The following is a 20,455-nucleotide window of genomic DNA, read 5'->3' on the forward strand; positions in this document are numbered from 1 at the left end:
GTTTAGCTGAGGTTATACCTTCAACAGTCTCACCTCAATTTTAAGATCCAATCACTACAGTTCACATGTACGACAACAGCTAGTCTGTCAAGCTTTATATGCCAATTGAAATGCTTCAGGAAACAATTTGTGTAGAATTTTTTAGAATCACAGCTCAGAATGCAGGTCAATGTTTCCATCTGACAATAAGCGGTTCACTCCAGTTTAAAAATAGCTTTTATTGCAGCTTTTTCACGACAAGCTGCTCTGATCACAGAGGGAAACAAAAGATAAGTTATTGATCTTTTTTAGCGGATATACAATCACATCCAAGTTTGGTGGTAGCAGAAAGATGAGACGAGTGATTTCCCCTGAACAGAAACAAACGAGTGACAAACAAAAGAGGCGCACCACATACAAATTCCAAATATGAAAATATTATAGGGATTATGTTGTAACGTCCCATTTTGTATGCATTGTCAATTGTCTCTTAAATAGCATGGCAATGGCTGCCAGAGTTCAGGCTTCACGTTGAGCGCCACTGCTCTCCCATGACGAGTGTCGGCCTCGATCCTAATCCTCGTGGATGTTGAACAGCTTGGCCACTTCGTTTAGATCTGCATGCTCCTCTCCATCCTTGATAATCTACAAATAGCAGACAAAAAAAGGACATTTTACATCAACAAAATTATTCATCTGTACTACGTCAATAGGGGGTTTTTTTGGTAAAAAGGGGACAGTGTGTACCTTCCTTGCAATGGGCATTCTGTTGAACACGTTCCAAAGGATGATGCCCACCACCACCTTGTCTCGCAGGTAGAAGATGACTCCTTTGCCATAGTTGTCTCTGTGCTGCCCCACGGTGGGAGCAGGTGTTGAGGAGGCCACCGGGCTGATGGCCGTGTCCTCCGTTTCACTTTCTGAGCGGATCCCAGTTCCTGCAGTATGTTTAATGAGAAAAAGCTCAATCCGAACCTTTGTCCTCCCTTTCCCTCCATGTTTGTTTTTGCTTTATATGATTAAGATGTTTTCAGTGGATAGAGAGATGTGCCTACCTGATTTCTCCGTAGCAGCTTTAGGCGTGTCCTTGGCAGTGGCTTTGGCAAACACCCCTACTGTTGGCAGGCTACTGTCAACAATCCCAATGGCCTCATAGCCCACATCGGGCCCCAGGTCACTCCTGCGAAAAAAACAAACGTGGATTTAAACATGCTCAGAGATTCATTCGCTTTAAAGTATTCTCTCTCTGTTGATTTGTTTTTCCTGTTTCAAGACCTTTAATGAAAAAAACAACTCGAATTCAAACAAATTATTTTCACACCCTAACCAATATATACTGACATTGCAGCTATATATTAATTTGGTACATAACTGTCAAAAATAAAACAGTGTAAATTTATTTTAAGTGGTTTTGCTCAAGTTGATCCTCCAATGTGAAGAAGTGTGTGTGTACCTCACACAGGAGGCATCATAGCAGTCTGATTATGACACAGTACACTGACTGTGACGGGAGTATCAACATATTGCCTTGCTACATCTGCTGGTTTGTAAGTCGTGATAGTTTGACTAATGGCCCTGGTGTGCTTTTGACCCCACGTTGTAAGCAGCAGTGTGTCACATTGTACCAGCTGCCAAAAACATGCAATCGCAGCAGTTATCTTCGACAGCTCCTTCAACATCTGGCCAAGACCCCATGTATCAATAATGTTTTTTACAGACTTAGTAAATGTGTGAGTATGTGATGGGTTTGAAAAAATGTTTGGCTGAGTAACACAGCCCTCTGCTGGCAACTCCCGTCTCCTAAAACATTTTAAATATTTTAGGATTGGGAGGACAGCATTGGAGCATGTTTATGGGACATCTAACGGGACTGGATCAGATTTATTTGCAGGTTTGCACATGCTGTACCCTATGAATGTGGACCAATGCAATTAACAATTCAAACTGGCTCTCGCGTTCTCAAATATCTTCCTTCATTTTCAGTTCAAGCTGGTTTCATGGTTTGCAGCCACGGCGCTCATTTAGACAAGAGATTTGAATTTGTGACTAAGGAAACAGAAGAAGTCTGAAACGCACCAGAACATAGACTGATGCCAGTAGGGTTTGTTTGCTCCCGTCATGTTCTCTCCTGCCAGTCTACCACTCACGACAGCGTGATCGTGGTGCTCCACTCGTCTGCGGCCCAGTCTGATGTCGTAGAAACATGCAGCATCTCCTGCCTGGGACAAAACAAGAGGGATTGAAGATGTGGCTTGGATTAGAATGTGTGAAAAACAGTATTTCACTCTAACAGTTTATTGATGAGTTTTAATTTAAAAATTAAACTCAAAGGAGGAGAAGGACATATCTATATGTCCACAGATGTGCATGATGTCTTGGCCGTGACTTGACTTTGCCTGAAGAGGGCACTATAATCAAACAAAGGACTGAAACACGCCATGCCCTGCACTTGGATCTGCTCAGTTAAACACATAAAACCTTAAAATCATTCCTTTTTTATTGGTTTGTGTAAATTAGGTATATAATTTAATACTTCTGATCAACTTCCATTAAAATTAGGTAGTAATAAGTGTTGCCACGTTTAAATAAACACGTTTGACCAATTGGAAAAGCAAGGGTGAGTCGTATCACTAAACTATTGATTCAATGATGAGCCATCTTCAGCAATGAAGCAAGATATAGTTCAAATCTGCCCATGGATTCAACATTAACAGGAAAATTGCAGCTTCAACCAGTGATCTGTTAACCTACGTTACATCCAAATCCACACGAAACCAGTCACTATTTTTACAAAAATGGACACAGTACATGTACTGTGTCAGATGTCATTTTAAAAAAAACCATTCCTACGCGGCTCCATGATCTTGTTGACTTGTTATTGGAGATCCTCAACTACTGGATGAACTTTAACTTACCACCCAAATATTAGATCTTGCTTGCAGCTCTGCATTGACCCGAAAGCCACCAAAGTCTGAGTCCACCTCCAGACCTGCTGACTTGGCCAGGTCAACATTGGGCTCCAGGCCAACGGCTGCGACAATGTGATCAGTTGTCACCTACGAGGACAAGGCCACAAAATAATAAGTAACTAATAAGTCAAATAGTTTCCCGAGTAACGTTGCACATGGGCAGAAATCTGAACCTACTAATCGGCCATCCTTCAGTTGGATTTCTAGTTTATCATCTTTGTGGGTCACAGATTTCACCAAAGCTTCCGAGATGACTTTGACGCCCTCTAGGAAACCAAAGGAAGAATAATATTACATATTAATTAAAGAAAGAAAGGATTAGACATATAAAGAAAAGTTGTCTCTTTTCTTTGTCTACCTGGCAAGTTAAATAAAATGAGGTTCAGACAAGCTACAAAGTAAAATAGACATTAACCTCTCTTGACTTTTTCTGTTGTCCAGTTACTCAGATACTCAGGCAGCACTTTTCCCATGTTTCCCTTCTCGGGGAACATCTGTATCACTTCCAGATCAGCCTCGGTTGCTGGAAAGAGAAAGAGAATGAACGATCCAACAGCGGCGCAACAACCAACGTTCTGTGAAACATCAGCGTTATCATCTCTTTCTGTCCTGCAGGAGTCTTACATCTCCTGCCGAGGGCACAGGCCAGCTCGCTGCCCAAGAAGCCGCCTCCAATGATTGTGATGGACTTGGAGTTTCTGGAGACTTTGTCCAAAGATTTGAAGTCATCCACCTGGAGGAGGAGAACAGAATGAGGTAAAAATTGCCGTAAAAATATTTGCATCTTTCCAAACCTTTACCATTACTTCTGCAGCCAAATTATGATACTTTTTGCTTTACTTTGTCCCAACAGCCAGAAATCCTATTAACAAAGCTAATGCCCCCTTGTGGCTAAACACTGACCTTGCGGAACAGAGTTGTCCTCTTCATCACCTCCTCTCCTGCTCTTTCAATGGCCTGCAGATTTCTCGGTATTCCGCCTGAAGAGCAACGTTTAAATTAACCTCCACGAGTTTAAAGACACGTGCGGTAACGAATGCATTCACAGTGTCTTACCTGTGGCAATCAAACACTTGTCGTATGAAATCTCAGTATCATCGTCCAGTTTTATTTTGTTCCCTCTCACATCCATGTGAACAACCTGAAACAAATTAAATCATGTTTAAAATCTTCATGATAGTCTTAAAATACAAAAAAGGGGTCACCACACTGGTGTGTCAGTTTATGGAAAACCGCATTTTATAATAATATAAATTAACCTTTTTGCCAGTGAGAACAGCCACTCCCCCATTCTCTGCACTTTCCAATTCTTCTGCTGGAATGTAGAATGATGGCGGCTGGAAGTAGATACTGCCAAAGAAATAAAAAGATATTTCAATGATTGAAAAATATATTTTTATACGTAACCTGCTGAATTACTGAAACAAATAAGGCAGCAATTCATATTTTAACTTGCCAAAAGTAATAAGAAGCACACTTATTTACTTCAGGTTCTTTAAAAGTTTTTTTGGGGGACAATGGAGGTTTGTTGTGAATAATGTAAAAATAAGAATTCCATAGTTATAATTTGTGCTGATAAGTCCTGATAGTTGAATAGTAATATCTAGCGTAACAAAAAAATGCGACCAATATAAACTTAAATACTTTGTATTAAAAGACTAGTTAAGTTAAGTTAACAAACCTTCTTTCTTTTCCATTCCACTGTTTGAACCGCAGCGTTTCTGTCACACTGGCGTCGTCAGAGAACCACAGTTCCTTGGAAAGAGGTGGTCTCATGTATGGAAGGTCTGGCTCGGCAGTCACAATTAATACCTGGTAGCAAACATGGCGAAAAGAAAAGAAAAAAAACAACTCAAGTTTAACCGAGAGACTCTGATAAAAACCGGATGGATGATGAAGTGAATTGTGAGAGGTCTGACTGACCTTGGCACCGGGGTCTCTGGCTCGAATAGACCGGGCAGCAGCAAAAGAGGCCGTGCCTCCACCAATCAGGAGGTAGGGGGCGTGTGAGGGCACCTTTGGATAGGCAAGGGTGGAGTCCACTGATGGAGCTGCATGGGAGGGGGACAGCGATAGAGCGAGAAAGGCAGTGAGCAAAAGCGGGACAGAGACACGGTTCATCAGTACTGATGACCTACACAAACACACCTGACAGGGGTAAATGACCTGGTGAATCAAAGAAAAAATTTTTTTTAGTGAGAGTGAAATTAACCTTTATCATTACAAGAGAACCCAAACAACGTGAAGGAGATATGAACAGGCATGGAGAAAAGCTGCAACGAAAAAAAAGTAAAAAATATAAATGGGAGAAAAAGGGTGTTTGAAATTAACATTAACATTATCAAGGTATCAGTGTCATGTCTGCCTGCTTCCCTGCTCCGACAGCTGGACGATGTTCTTACCACTCTCTGCCACAGCTTCAGGCTGAGGCTTGGCTGGTTCTGCTGCCGTGGTTTCTGCTGCTGCAGGTTCTGTTAGTAGAACCGGATCATTTACCAGTTAAGACCAAATGAACCTGCTGATGTGGTAAATGTACATCACTGGCTCCATGCACAGCTCTGCTTACCACTCTCCACCTCAGGTGCAGGAGGTGGCTCTGTTTGCTCAGCTGGGGACGGCTCAGGTGGGGTTGCTGGTTCTGGCAGCACTGTGGCAAAAGTTACATAAAAACCTTGCGTGCACTAGTAGCTAATACGCAACATTCATATTTAACTGAGCTGTAGTATTTATGAACTGCATACACTGGCACCTAGGAGGATTAACTCGACCCTATAGTATACCATCTTCTCAAATCTTACCCTCCTCCACTACAGGTGCAGCCGGTGGCTCTGCTGCTTCTTCTGGGGAGGCTTCAACTGCATGCTCCTCTGCTGTTGAGGTAATCCATAGTTGGGGTTTAGGCTAAATTCTTTAAAGATTATGTAAGTGGACAACCATCCAGATCCATGCATTTCCTCAGCTTTATATAGGGAATACTCTGCAGAGCATGCATGCCGTCAAAATATTAACTAGAAGCTGCCCAGTTACCAGAAGCGGATTGGGTTTGTGTGCATTCAGGCAATTCGTTTTGCGTGTGGAGACGTAAACGTTTCTGCATTTGAACCAAGTTCTCGAGTAAGAACTCATTTGTGTCGCTGACAAACAACACATCATGTGCCGTCAGTGTCACGGCGAGTGACTGTGAAAGACAAACCACAGTTACACGCAACAGAAACATTGCCTGAGCAGCTGCAGAGCAGAATTTGCAGTAATACATTTTGTCAGTGTTGATCAATGTGTCACTGCTGATGTTTTCTCAGGCGTGTGTCACCATACTGATGTTCCTTCTACTTTTCTGTATTAAGAATCCTGCTGTGAAGAGGTTCTGTAACTCAGACACAGCATTAAAAAGTATAGAGGAAAAAATTAAATCCCCTTTAATAGGGCAGCTTCCAGTTATGAACAATTTTATAACAATACAGTTAACAGTGAGGAAAGATATTAAGTACAATCCCAGGACAAAGTTTTAAAAAGTTTGACACATTCACAGAAAATGCCAGGAGGACAGGGGGGTTTCTATTTGTTAACACAAATATGATATGAACGACAAACACAAGGAGCACACAGATTATATTCAGAAAAAACTGTGTCTCACAAAAACATAAACAGTTAAGAAGGGAGGTTAATGTGCAGGTGTCTTAAGGCCAAACTGAAACGGTAAAGGTGGTAATTTACAATGTGAGAGGACAGGATATGAATGACATCCAGCAAATCACTTCTAATGACAAATGCGTCACAGAGGTGAGGAAGGTGGAATGAGAAAACAAACACATGCCACAAGAAGGAAAAGTCACAGTTCATGCAGTAGACTTCTCAGGTTCTGGATATAGACAATACTCTCACAGACGAGACAATACCAAGAAAGTTATGAATATCCAGACGGCCATGTGTATAAATCATGTCATCGTCATAAAACTGATTTGACACAATAAGTGGGAAGACTATCGGCAGGATATAAAGAGGTCTTTCACTGGGGTCCTCATCAGAGTACAATACGGGTACTAATTAAGCCCAATTTCACATGTTGTTTGCTTTCACTTTTTCTTTGTGGTTCAGATTGTCTGTTTATACACGAGGCACATTTTACTCATTCACTTAAGAGCATAAAAAAATAGTGCAGACTACCTGGGGGAGGTTCAGCTGTTTCACTGGGAGCCGCTGCTTCAGCATCAGGAGCTGGAGGGATCGGCTCCACAGGTGAAGGTGGGGCCTCTGGTGCAGCAGCCTCAGCTTCAGGTGCAGCAACCTCAGCCTCGGGTGCAGCAGCCTCAGCCTCGGGTGCAGCAGCCTCAGCTTCAGGTGCAGCAGCCTCAGCTTCAGGTGCAGCAGCCTCAGGGACGGCTAAAAGATAAATGAACAGAATGATCCAACATCAGCTAAGAAATATTAACTTATACACAAACTATTATGCTACATTCAGCCAATAAGTTAATCAGGAACAGATCAGGGTTAAAAGGAAGAATTAATTCGGTCATAAAAATAATTCAAATACAGTTTGCTGTTTACGTGGCAGTGCACTGCAGAATCAGCTGATCAGAGCCTTCTCTTGCAGCAAATAATATTTAAACTTAAATTTAAAAACAAAAAGCTTTCTATCAACAGCGAGAGCTTAAGCAGCTAATGCACAAGCTTGCTGTCCATTGTCATAAATGTATCATGGTCTTACCATCTATGAAGTTATTAAAAGAAGTGGAGCTTGATCTGTAACATGTTAAGATACATGATGTATTCTCAGAATTGAGAGAAATAACTCACACTCTGTCTCATTGGCTGCCGCAGCTAAAACAAGATCAAGAAAAAACAATTACAAATACAAATGAATGAAAAAATGAGAAATTCTTAATTGTTAATAACATCACACTGAAATACTATTTGTGGAGTATAAAGAGTCAAAGTTTAAACATCATTAGTATCTCACCAGGAGGCTCTGATGCGGCGGGTATGGTTTTGTGTGCGGCTGCTTTGTGTGGTCTGGATGAAAGTTCTTCCATGCGTTCCTCATATCTTTTTTGGTCGCCCTTGACGGTTCGGTAAGCCTGTGGAAACAAAAAATATTTATTCACGACCGGTTCTACAATCACTGTATTAAAAACAGCCCAAATCTGCCGATCAGATCCAGTGTCGACCGTCAGCTTTGCGGCGTGAATAGCTGCGTTCCCCTGGATGAAATGATCGAATGAACACGTTACTCACATATACTCCCCCACAAAGGGTGGCTGCTCCCGTTAGGAGGAAGTACAACTTTTTTTCACCTCCTGCCCCGGAAGGTCCGATGGACATGTGGGCCACCGGTACACGCACTTGTCGGCCATCGTTCAACCCTGAAAAAACGATAAAAACGTTACAAAAATCTGTATCGGACAAAACTGCATCGACTCATGTGTCACACACATGTGAAGAACAAGCCTGTTTGGGGATTAATATATATTTTTTTTCTTGTATGATCACCGCCACAAGACCGTGACTGAAGATGCTTTGTTTTAGTTCATGCGCTCAAATGATGAATTCACTGATCAGTCAAGCACGTTGAGCTGATTCGCCGAGGAAGATCCAGGCTCTACAGTTCAACCATTTGAAATGACCTTCCCCCAAAAAGTTGTTGGGCCAATTAAAGACAGCGGAGACTCACAACGTAGAAGGACTAGTGGCTTGATTCCTCGCAACGATCCAGCCTCAATCATGAACTACTTTTTTTATGATCATTGTTTATTTTAAATAACTCCCCACTGCTTGCTGTGTTCATTGCTGTACACCCCAGTGGCATGGAGGCATCATAACGGTTGTGCGCGTTGTCTCAGGGTCACGACGGGCTGGAGAGACACAGGACCCGTGATCCGTGCGGAGCATGGCGGAACCTGAAGGGGCACCGGTTACGTAAAAGACACCTAACAGGGCTCTCGACGAACCAGCACCGGGAGCAGACGTGTGGAACCCCGCGACACGAGCTCACGTCTTCATTCGTTACTGGGACACTTCAGGCAATGACTACAAGCTGTGACGTGCACTGCGGTCGAAGTTAGCTAGTTCTGCACTCTCCTATCTGTCACTTGGCTCCGTTAGCTTCCCGACGGGTGGTCGACCAGCTGTGTCCGGCGGCATGGGCCGCCGACACGGTGTCATGCAGCGTGCGCTGGACTTGTGGGGCCAGAGGAGACTGCGGCCGAGTTCGTGCCGAGCGACTGACCTGCTCTTCTCACGTTGTGCCTGCACAGAGTTGACGAGGCTCTAGCTAGAGGTGCAAGCTTCCTCCACGCAGTCCTACATTTCAGCATTGCGGCTCAGTTCCCCGCTGGAGCGGTTCCCGGTTCAGTAGCCGACTAGTCGGGTTCGGACCGCGACGAGCTGGGTGAAGTTATAACCGGGTGGCGGGACTGGAGACGGCGCACTGGCGACTAGCGGCACCGCGGTACACGTCAAGGCCACACACAGGTCACAAGTTTGAATGGCCTCATGGGTAATTTTTTTTAAAGGCTCTTTGGACGCGCGAGAGCGGTCGCCAGGAGAAGACAGAAAAAAAGGGGGTAACGCCTTCGAAAGAAAGATGGCGTCGCTCCTTTATCAGCGTCAGCAGTGAGGATGAATTGCGTAAAGTCTGAAATGACTGAACAGTGTTTTATTATTGTTGTTGTACTTCAACCACACATCTTCATACCTAGTGTCACAGTCATGTCACGTGACGGATACCCTCTGTTTTAAGCGGCGTGAACACGGAGTGACAGCAGTCTCGAGCTCCTTCCTTCAAGGCTCTTTGGTAACTCTTGTTCTCGACATTTCTGTAGATTAGACGTGGCCGGAGTGTGCTGCTGCCCCCCTCACTTTCTTTTTTGTACTGCAACCTGCAACACGGTTGAGAGAAGTTCTCCCATATAATTTACCGTCAGACGATAAACGCCACAAAGTCGTACTTTGTATAAGAAATCATTCAAATGTCTGGTAGTTCCTGATTCAACACCCTCGTGGAGAACTAGGACCTTGAGGACCTGAATCTCCACGGACAAAACTTGGCCAGTTTTCTGTGGGGGCGGTGGAGAGGGACTGGGCGAGTTGTTGTCTTGATCCAGCATTGACGATAAAATGTTGAAACAAAAAAAAATACTCTGGATGTGTGACCAGTTGCCATAATTGTGGCGTATCCAGTATTCTGATGTGTTGGTATAGATGTGTAGGTATCTTCTCACTGTGATCACTGAAGTGACAATGCATATAAGTTTATATTGATTACAACTAGTTACCGTAAATTCCAACATTGGTGAATCTACAGAGGCAGGTTAGTGCAGCAGTGGTCATCCGAGCAGGGATCTTCTGTCACAGGCGTGCAGAGAGATAAACCACCTAGCCACCAACAGGGCATCCTCCACTCACACTTTACAGCGCCAAGTGGCTGATTTTTGAGGAATGGTGTGTGACTTGAGGCACATCATCCCTTTTTAATGTTCACTGGTTGACCTGCTATGTTTCTATGTAGTGACCATTTTAGCGTGTCATGTGGGTTTAGGGGATAAGCCAGTGGGACAACATTCCTTAGTTTGTTTCCTTGGTGTTTCATGAAAGGTGTACGCTCCGAGCCTCCGCTGTCCAGGCGGCTCTTTCCTACGTTAGATCTGTTGGTTGTTTTGGACGTGGCAGTGGAAATGAAGTTTATATGGTGGAAAGGGGTGTTGCTCTTGGCTTAATCCAGGCCTTCATACAGTATTTTGAATGATTAACCAGTTGCTATCATTGTGGCACATCCAGGTCTACTGTATGATCTCCCTTTGTATAGACTAAAGTGACAATGTATACATGGCTTGATTACCTCCGCCGAGGAGATTCTGTTTTCACACCTGTCCCCTGGTTGGTCTGTCTGGATTCCATGATACCTGGTGTAAGGATGGGACATGGGATAAGAAAAAAACACATAAAATTTTTTGGGGCAGATCCGCACAAAGGGCCAGATGCCAGGGAATAATGCAGGGATCTTGATTTAGGTTAAGGTGACTGATGTGTGGGGGCTGCACAGTGGTGTAGTGGTTAGCACTTTCGTCTCACAACAAGAAGGTTCTGGGTCGAATCCCAGTTCAAACAACCAGGGCCTTTCTGTGTGGATCTCTGTGGGTTCTCTCTGGGTTCTCCGGCTTCCTCCCACAGTCCAAAGACATGCAGAATGGGGTTAGGTTAATTGAAGAGTCTAAATTGACCGTAGGTGTGAATGTGACTGAATGGTTGTCCGTCTCTGTATGTGGCCCTGTGATAGGCTGGCGACCTGTCCAGGGTGAACCCCGCCTCCCGCCCAATGTTAGCTGGGATTGGCAGGATATGCCGCTGACCGTCAGCCACTGTTCGATCTCGGAAGACTAGAACATGAATGAATGTGTGAGAGAATAAACCATTAATAGGAAACACACAAAAACACAATCATACCAGGAAATATAAGGAATTCATAGACTAGATGTTAGTCCCAAAAAGATGCAAAAAAGTAGATCACATCATGTACATATAGTATCTATGTCCACGGATTTGGATTTGAACTCAAATAAGATGTTATTGATGTAATGCACTGTAAGTTGATTAAATATCATTATGTACTCTTCTCTGGATACCACTCTGGATACTCACTGAGTCATGATGTATGAATACGAAGTTTACTCAGAGATAATGTCCTTAATCTGGTGGTAATGTCGCCCCCTAGTGGTTACTCAAGACACCTGAGGAGGGGTGACATTGGGTTGTTCATAGTATTTATTGACTGCACTCAACTGCAGAATTCTCTTCTGTCGTGGACTTCAAATTGCTCTGTGTTTATCTGTTAAAAAATACATAGGGATAATATTTTAATACTACAGTTGATTATCCATGAAAGGACATCATTTAAATTTTGACAGTGAGTATTTACAGTATAAACTTCCCGTTCGAGAAATGTAAATGATTAGTGGGATGCCGCTGCTTTTACTGTCAAGAGGAAGTTACAAACGATAATTTGATTGTAAACAAGGCCGTGGGTTAACCCTAACCCCGAACACGCGATTTCTACTTCATATGCAGTGGAGAGAAACGTGTATTTTTCCAACAGCTCGATCTTTATTTTTTCCTTGTTTTGTTTCTCTGGAGTCTTTGTCCCTGAGCAAACAGACATCAGTGGCCAAGGTTAGACTGCTCCCAGAAACTGGTTCCAGCAAAAGACAATTTCTTTGGCTCTTATTCATGACGCCGCCTCGCTTTCATGCACACATATGTGTAGAATGAGAACTTAACAAACAAAGAAAGTTATTTGCTCTTTGCTGTGGAGACCGCTGATCTCCATTTGCAAATTCTTGGTAAGGAAACCTACAGAAGAACGGATCCTTTGATTTTGCCATACAGATTTCCGCGCAGCCGCTGCATGTTATAGGTCAATACAACTGAGTCCTTAAACCTGTCAAACCTCATTATGTGTTTTTCCTCCCCACGGGCCAACAGCTCCATCCATTTGCCCCTGAGCCCTTGAGAAAATAAACACGCAACTCTCCCTGTCTCTCTCTCCCCTTCACTGTCTCTGTCTGTCAGTGTGATCAATTTCTTGACTTCCTCCTTTTGGAGTGGCTGGGCTGAGCCGAGCACAGGATATGCTTTGCAGTGCTCTCAGTTTTGCAGCAGCAGCAGCAGCAGCAGCAGCAGCAGCAGCAGCAGCAGCAGCAGCAGCAGCAGCCGTGAGGACGACACGCTCTGCAGTCAACATGAGTGCTGGGGATGTGGTCTGGACCGGCTGGCTCATTAAATCCCCCCCAGAGAAGAAACTAAAGAGATTTGTGAGTAGGAGGACACACTGGACACGTTTATGTCCTCTGTTGGAATGGCAGGCTGTGCTGTTGTGCCTTGTGTTTGCCTGTGTGTGTGTGTGTGTGTGTGTGTGTGTGTGTGTTTGTGTGTGTGTGTGTGTGTGTGTGTGTGTGTGTGTGTGTGTGTGTGTGTGTGTGTGTGTGTGTGTGTGTGTGTGTGTGCACTACGATAGCGAATGAGGAGATTCAGACATACTGATTGCTTCGTTGCTTCTGTTAAACTGAGCTGTTCTTCAGTCTCCTTTATGTCGTCTTCCTCATTTCTATAAAAAAAACACCTTGCTGTTGTGGTTTGGCTTGTGGAGACACTTCACAGTTATTAACGTGCAATGTCATGACGAAAAACAATATGTCACAAGCTGCAAATGTACTTCAGACAGACATGGATATTACTCTTTACTGCAAGTATACGTAATTGCTTACACGGAAACAGCCCTCACTGTTGTGTGGTTGTTGGGGTCATGTGATGATTTTGGCCACTCACTCTGCTCTCTGTGTGTGTATGTGTTTGTTCTGATGACCGTGTGCATTGTGAAACATGGAAAGCAGAGTCAGCAGCAGTCACACACTTCAGACCTAAGCGACAAGCAGAAATAGTCTGGCTTCTATGATCGCTGTTTGTACTTCCCCTGTGCAAGTGGAGGTGGAGGAGGCTGATTTATCAACACCAGTACAGGGGGAACGAGTGGGTGGAGGTGTGCGTGTGCGCTGATGGGGGTTCGGGGTGGGAAATAGAAACTTGTTTTTGCACACCATGCGGAACGTGTTGATGCCAGAGAGTAAATACACAACTTCCACTTTGTTGTTAGGACAAATTTGACTATTCATGCAAATGAATAGTCAAATGTCAGACACAGGCACAGGCTATTGCAGAACTGATCTTGGTAAAATGTATCTTTACCATCAATACAAATCATGAAAATCAGCAGTAATTACAACAGCAATTACACTTTCTTCAGCACTTTGTTTGGTAGTTGATTAGCTGCCTTCGGCTCCGGCTTCCTTGTTTTTCCTGTAGCACCTTTTTAGAGACAAATAGTCTCCACACACTTCAGATCTGATCCTCCCTGACATGGAACATCTGCGTTCTCATTTTGTACCAACATTGCATTTCGACTCACTGCCATGACAGATGTGCGTTCAACGGTCGTCCGCTGTGTCCAGTCCACTTCAGTGGGTGGTGTAGTTGGCAATTGCTAACAATTGCTTCTATACATTTATTGAGCTATACGCTACATACCAATATACGTTTCACTCATGATACGTAAAGGTTATATAAAGTTCACTGTGCTTATTCTCTTTTTTTCAATCATAAGACTCTCTGTAATTCTTTTTCATAAAGTTTCATCAAAATTCCCCAGGGTCACACATAAAAGTACTGAAAGGGACTGAATGTTGTCAGCTTTTTTGACATCTAATATTTCACATTCATCATTTTTTTATACTAAGTATAAAATTTGTGAGAATACATCCTGGGCAACATTTTATCCTGCAGGCGTCAGCCCTTTTCAATGAAAACATTTACACACGTCACAGTAGTTTGTAAATTATCGAAGGAATGATGTCTGAATTCTATTCAGCTGTTCCAGTGTGAGGGTCCTGGTATGTTGGTTCACTGTCACAGTGTCTGGGTTTACAGGGACACTTCGTTTTGATAGTTAACACCCATGCTTTCCCCAAAGGTCTCGTGAAAAGGGGCCTGTCATGTTTTGAGGCGTTATAGATGCAAACCTCAGTTTGAGCATCAATCTTCATTGTTGACCTTGAACAAAACTTTAGTTTTTATCATGACTCAAGTTCCACTTTCTAGAATTTTCCACTGTTTTAAGCTACATCGCACGCTCTTCCTCAGCGGATGGCGTAGGCTCAGTTTTCACCACCACCGACCTCATATCATATGGTTCTTACTTAAACCATATGATGACTACGAAGAAAATTCCATCTGCATAAAAAGCAACAATTATTAAGCTCTATATATTCACCAAGTGTTTGTATTAATAATTACCAATAAAATAACTTGTTTTTCAGAGCACAAACTTTTCATACTCAAAACATCTATATGGGATCAAATAGCCATCTGTCGAGTTATGGTTTCCTCTTCAACTTGGCACTGTTTTTGACAGTAAGCCTGGTGTGTCTAACCATTTCCTGGTATGAACACATAAATTACCAACTGACTTGTGCAGGAGCAGATTACCCACATGCAGAAAAAACGTGTTGTGCTTTAAGTTTCGCATCACAGAACAGACACTCCACCCTGACAATGCACCCACAGCCACAACACCAAGTGTGAAAATGATATTGACCTCTTTGCATCCAGAATCTTTTTTTAATCAATAATGAAAAATTGACATCATCATGACTGGAATCCTCTATGCAGTGAGGGCTCAGGCATTTGATATTTTATGTAGGAGCCATTATAAAAACCCGTTAACGGTTTCAGGATTAGGTTTTCAGTACGTCAACAGTATAAAGAAGTCGTACTCAGTGTAGTGAATAAGTACCTCTTTCGTTCATGCTAGACATTTTCTTCTAAATACAGTGAACTTCCTCTTCTCTGTACTTCTGGGAAATTAAAGTTGAGGTTCCGCTTACTGACCATATCAAAAGAAAAAAAAAACGCAGTTTAACGTTGCTAAGTTTTGCTGTTGTGAGGAGGAGCTGTGATCTAATTCCTATGACTGGTCATGACTAATTGTAGTCAGGGAGGAAGGCACCACTGCTTGAATCTTGAAGCGCTGTGCTTAAAATAAATGATATGATAGTCAAAGTTAAGAGTAACTCCAGGTTGAACTGCTCCTTTCTCCTGCAGGCCTGGAGGAAACGCTGGTTCGTGCTCCGCAGAGGTCGCATGAGTGGTAATCCTGATGTGCTGGAGTACTATCAAAGTAAGAACTCCAAGAAACCGATCCGCACCATCGACCTGAAAGAGTGTGAGGTGGAAATGCTCAACGGGCAACTCAGAGTAAAGCGAGACTTCCATGGGAAGCACCTCTTTGTGGTGAAGACCTCATCTCGCATTTTTTACCTGGTGGCCAAAACTGAGGAGGAGATGAACAGCTGGATCAGTAACATCAGTCAAATTTGCCAGTTTGGGAGCCTGGAGGATACAGGTAAATATGCACAAAGTTTAGACTCTTTTCACTTTAGAGTGTGGCTGCACATGGCAAGATGTTCAGCCTGTACCTGTCTACACCTGACTCACTGAAGATCACAGTGTAACAGGGTGGATTCCCTCTTCTGGTTCAGAAGAAATTGTTTACACTGGTCCCCACACAGGAAGTTGTGAAATGAAAGCCAAACTTTAAGTTGAGATGGAATCGCTCATTTTGAGCTGTGTGGTTTGGGTGAAACTATCACAGACTCAACATGAGGGTGCTCTTTGGTGATAACTCACTCGTGTTTTTTCCCCCCCAATACTGAAGTCATTGCATTTCTAGTATCTTGTGGCAAGTTCAAAGTGTCCAAAGTTGCAGCTTCAACTGAGAAACGGTGTTAATCTGCTTTACCCACAGATCTATGATAATTCTGTTTCAGGGAGCATTTATAAAATTATGCACAAAATATCTTGAACACTTCCAGTTTATTTATTATAATATTGACAGAAAATGCCAACCACGACAGACAATGTACACATCAAATACAAGAGAGCAAGAGACAAAGATGTAAAATATACATTTTTTTCCAAGGACATGTCTCAAAACATATACCATTATGACAAAGATATACTTTGTCTACTAGAATCAGCAGTACACATAAAATACAAATACAGAAAGAAACCTCAAGAGTTGAGGATTGACATCCTGAGGGTAAAATTAAAGATTTGAAGAAGTTATCTGTGCTCAATCTGAGTGGTCCACACACGCACACACACACTGGATCAGATCAAGAGTCAGAAAACAGTTTCAACACACTGTGACGTGTTTCCTACAGGTCGATCAAACTGGTTGATACATTTCTCTTTAACTGAGCTAAACGAACACACTTATCTATCGCACTGTGGTTAAAACTATTTGACGCAAGTCGCATCTACTCTTATTTTTTTAAAGCAGCAGCAACAACAACCACAAGTAAATGGAGCTTTAGAATTTTGGGGGGGGATTTTTTTACATAAGAAATATTCAGTTCAGTTCAATTTAATTAAATTATACTTCATTTGTGCAGAGATAAATCACAACATACATCTTCTCATGGCGCTTGACATCCAAAGGTCGAGACTTAAGAATATTGTAGAGAGGAATCCAACAGTTTCCTCAAAGACTAGACTCGGGGTAGGCGACCATATGCCTCAACGGGTTAGGTTGGGAGGAGAGAAATGGGGAAGAAAAATATGTAAATGTAGTTTTTCACTCGCCTCTAGAATATAAATTCATTCCGATGAGTGACCTAGAAAGTGCCCAGGGCGCGTCATCTTTCATGTGCTGATTGCACGTTATTAAATCTTAATTAAATTCTCAATAAAGTCTACTCATGGTAGTTGTTGACTTTCATCTCTTGTGTGTTACAATTATTTTGCTACCTCTGTGATCACTTTGAAAATCTCTGTTGCAGTTAGAACAAAAAGGGAGGCAGTTTAAGATGTTTGATAAAACTTTCACGAGGATAAAAGTGCAGCAGAGGTACAGTAGATGGCAGGCAGGCGAGCAGGGACGAGGCAGGCATGCAGCTTAGCTGAGGCAAGGTCCGGGAGAACAGTCGATGTCGCAGGCAAATCCCAAAGGCACAGAAAACTGAGTGAGAGTCCATCCAAAAAATACAAAGCACAAAACCTGCGATGTACCACTGAAACCGGCAGAACAGTGTGGCGACGGACACGTGGAAAGCCTCGGCTTTAAAGCAGGCGTTAATGAGCTGATCACGAACTGGCGCCCATTAGCCAGGTGTCCAGAGAGGAAGCACCTACTGCCACACACACACACACACGCTAACACTCCATCACACAAACAAAGTCAGAGGTAGGAGAAAAGCTCAAACATGAAAAAAGTAAATAACCTGGAGTCACATCCTGAGCCGCGACGCTCTCAGGATGATCCTAGTTTTGACCTTTGCCTTACTTTTGCCCTAAATGCATAAGTACAGTGAATATTTTGCCTGGAAACTTTCTGTTAGAGCACAGACATCTGCGTGAAGGAGATAGGGCAACGGCACATGGTTGCTGATATGCCGCCTTGCATGTTACTATAAGTCACATTACACTTACAGAAAAACACACACACACACACACGTAAAGTGTGGACTGTGCCACAGACTGTTGCTGTGTCGTTTTAGTTTTAGAATCAGGTTGTGTTGCTTTAATTAAGAGTTCTCAGAGAAAGTGGGACAGCAGCAGTAGATCCAACTTGGATTGCAAAAGCGTTCAGCGGGATGGCATCTCATCATTTTTTGCAGAGGATTATAAAAGGTCGGTCTGCCAACACGAGACACAAACATTTATTAAGGATAGCAAATGTTTCATGAGAACACGCAATGATTCGTTCTCTCCCCCCCGAACACACACGGTTCTGAAGGGACAGCCTTGACTCAGCTGGCCTTGGGTGAAATGGAATGAAACACATTTCTGAGAGCCAACCAGACTGAAAGACTGGAGAGTGTATAAACAAAAGAGGGAACAGAGCTCGTGTGTGATACCAGTCGTCTTTTCAAAACTCACCTGTTCCATTTACAGCGTGTTGTGAGTTTTTGGAGAAATGTGCCCCACTGTCGGTGCACAGTTTGCATGTATTGTAACCCTTTAGTGTTTTCATGACGGCAGTTTTCTCCATAGTGGCTGTAACATTTGAGAAATGTCCTCTGTCCTTTTCCACTTGTTCGCGCAGAAAGCTCAGAAGAAGGCTTTCCTTACACCCCCATCTTCCTTCAGCTGTCACCTGACAGCCCTGACCGAGCGTCTGTATCAAGCCAACTAGATTCTGGTCATCCGCTGGACTACCTCTTTCTGTCACAGTGTGAGACGGGGAGAGTGAGCTTGAGTAGGTATGTGCAGTCTGTAACCCCTCTGACACAAGATGAAATGATGGGTAGTTCATGTCTAACAAATGTAATGTTTTCCCTTTTTTCCCATTTTTGTAGACATAACAGCTTTTCAAACTCTGACATCTCTCTGGAGCAGAAGTCATCAGACGATGCTGTCAAGGACATTGTCCCCTCGCCACTTTTCACAGATTCCTCTCTGTCCATCTCCCATGCCAGCCCCGGCCCCGCTCTTTTCCCTCACGGAAGGTTGATCAACCCCCCTTTCAGTGCCCCATGCACCTCCGTGGCTTTACCCCCGTCCTCTTCCTCCCCACTACGCCACTGTGCCACTAGTGTCTTCCAGTTTGACAGGCCGTATTCTTCTCCCTCATCAGAGGCAACGGGTGACAGACAAACGCCTCCTCCGCTGCCGCCCAAGCCTAATCACCTGCCAGAGCAGCTAAGTGATGAAGGGGCTCATAAGGTGAGGGCAATGAGTGTGCGGCATTGCTTGAAGCACACCGCATTATTTCCCCGGAGGACGTCTCTGTCAAGCCTGGACCATTTCAGAATGGGTAAATCATCCACAGAAACACATGCCCACAGTACAGACGCTGAAAAAAGCTGCATGCAACCAAATTAAACATAATCCTGGTGATATTAAAATAGGCGCGCATGTGGCCTGATGTCTTCCACAGCTGATGTTAATGGTTGAGAATGCAAACTAATATTATTTTTTCTTTTTTTCAGGAGATGCCGATTGCAGGTCGATGAGGAACAGAAGGCAGAGTATAAATTTGGTAAAAAAAATCATCAACAGATTTTGCTAAACAAGAAAAGGCTCTTAAGACACTTGTTGAAAAAGTTGTATTGGTTTCCTTGTGTAAGGAGTGCTTTTGCTAACTATTCTTTTAAAGCTAGACTAAAGTAGTCTCATTTTTCTAAAACAAAAACACTTGCCATCCAAATTCATTTGAAAGACGCTATGATCACATCAAAATGATCAAATGTTCCGGATGTACCGAATTTACAACATGGACTGCGACGTGCACCTGTCTGATCTCCTTCTCCTTTGTCTTTCAGCAGCCTTGTTTAAATACCACACAAGTTCAAAGCTACCAGGATGAGTCATATGTTCCCATGGCTTCCCCTTCTCCCTCTGTTGAACCTGATGGTTACATCCCCATGAGCCCAGGGACGTTCAGTTTTCTCAACACAAACTCTACTGTTGAATCCTCCACATCGCTCAGCTCACTGTTGTGTCAACCAGGAGAACTTGCTCCACCTCCAATTCACCGGCACCTCAAGCCTCGCCTGAGGAAAGGTGAGAGCCATAACACGCCTGAATGGTTCAGTTACATTTTTGTCTTGATGGTGTTAGAGTTTGTAGTGTTGATAGCCTTTAAACACGTCCGTAAATGTACAAATTGATCCAAAACGATGGTGATTCTGATCCATGTCCGTATGCCTCCACACTGTCACATGCTTAGTACATGCTGGAATATGCCGATACATGCAGAGATTTTTTTTTCTCACAATGATCTTTACTTCTCGTCACTGTTTGGAATCGATCCTTTCTGTGGCATATCAGAGAATCATAACCAATCTGGTAATCTTGTCCAATTCACAGCTCGACCACCTCCTCTTGACTTGACAGGCCTGTCTACGATCACAGAGTGTCCCACTCATCTTCCTTTGAGCAGAACAATGACTGGATCGTGG

The 20,455-nt window shown here is 43.3% G+C and overlaps 2 protein-coding genes across 8 annotated transcripts in view; one reads left to right on the plus strand and one right to left on the minus strand.

Moving 5' to 3' along the window:
• gab3 (GRB2 associated binding protein 3) overlaps positions 1-20,455 on the plus strand; it is a 34,775-nt gene that overhangs the window by 11,272 nt on the left and 3,048 nt on the right. The window contains exons 3-9 of one of the 3 annotated variants that reach the window (XM_035625364.2): positions 3,564-3,704; positions 15,594-15,894; positions 18,598-18,754; positions 18,851-19,308; positions 19,484-19,533; positions 19,817-20,057; positions 20,364-20,454. In XM_035625364.2, the coding sequence (XP_035481257.2) occupies positions 15,633-15,894; positions 18,598-18,754; positions 18,851-19,308; positions 19,484-19,533; positions 19,817-20,057; positions 20,364-20,454 (1,259 nt within the window). In that variant the 5' untranslated portion in view covers positions 3,564-3,704; positions 15,594-15,632. Of the gene's footprint in view, positions 1-3,563; positions 3,705-12,536; positions 12,752-15,593; positions 15,895-18,597; positions 18,755-18,850; positions 19,309-19,483; positions 19,534-19,816; positions 20,058-20,363; position 20,455 lie in introns of those variants that run through there. The other 2 variants (XM_035625362.2, XM_035625363.2) reach the window with 2 other exon arrangements.
• aifm1 (apoptosis inducing factor mitochondrion associated 1) lies at positions 199-9,438 on the minus strand. Of its 5 annotated transcripts, XM_035625359.2 has the most exons (21): positions 9,172-9,438; positions 8,181-8,308; positions 7,906-8,023; positions 7,743-7,766; positions 7,113-7,328; positions 5,747-5,818; positions 5,515-5,595; positions 5,351-5,419; positions 4,872-4,999; positions 4,630-4,760; positions 4,208-4,298; positions 4,005-4,089; positions 3,852-3,928; positions 3,573-3,681; positions 3,364-3,471; positions 3,126-3,214; positions 2,895-3,035; positions 2,056-2,198; positions 1,035-1,159; positions 727-917; positions 199-624 (listed from the first exon to the last, which is right to left on the minus strand). In XM_035625359.2, the coding sequence occupies exons 1-21, from the start codon at positions 9,257-9,259 to the stop codon at positions 553-555; spliced, it is 2,286 nt and encodes a 761-aa protein (XP_035481252.1). In that variant the 5' UTR covers positions 9,260-9,438; the 3' UTR covers positions 199-552. The 5 variants fall into 5 exon arrangements, with proteins under 5 accessions (XP_035481252.1, XP_047183751.1, XP_047183753.1 ...); XM_047327795.1 differs by lacking the exon at positions 7,743-7,766; XM_047327797.1 differs by lacking the exons at positions 5,351-5,419; positions 5,515-5,595 and having other exon boundaries at positions 9,172-9,437.

The sequence above is a fragment of the Scophthalmus maximus genome, chromosome 2 (genome assembly GCF_022379125.1).
Source record: "Scophthalmus maximus strain ysfricsl-2021 chromosome 2, ASM2237912v1, whole genome shotgun sequence".
Taxonomy (NCBI): domain Eukaryota; kingdom Metazoa; phylum Chordata; class Actinopteri; order Pleuronectiformes; family Scophthalmidae; genus Scophthalmus; species Scophthalmus maximus.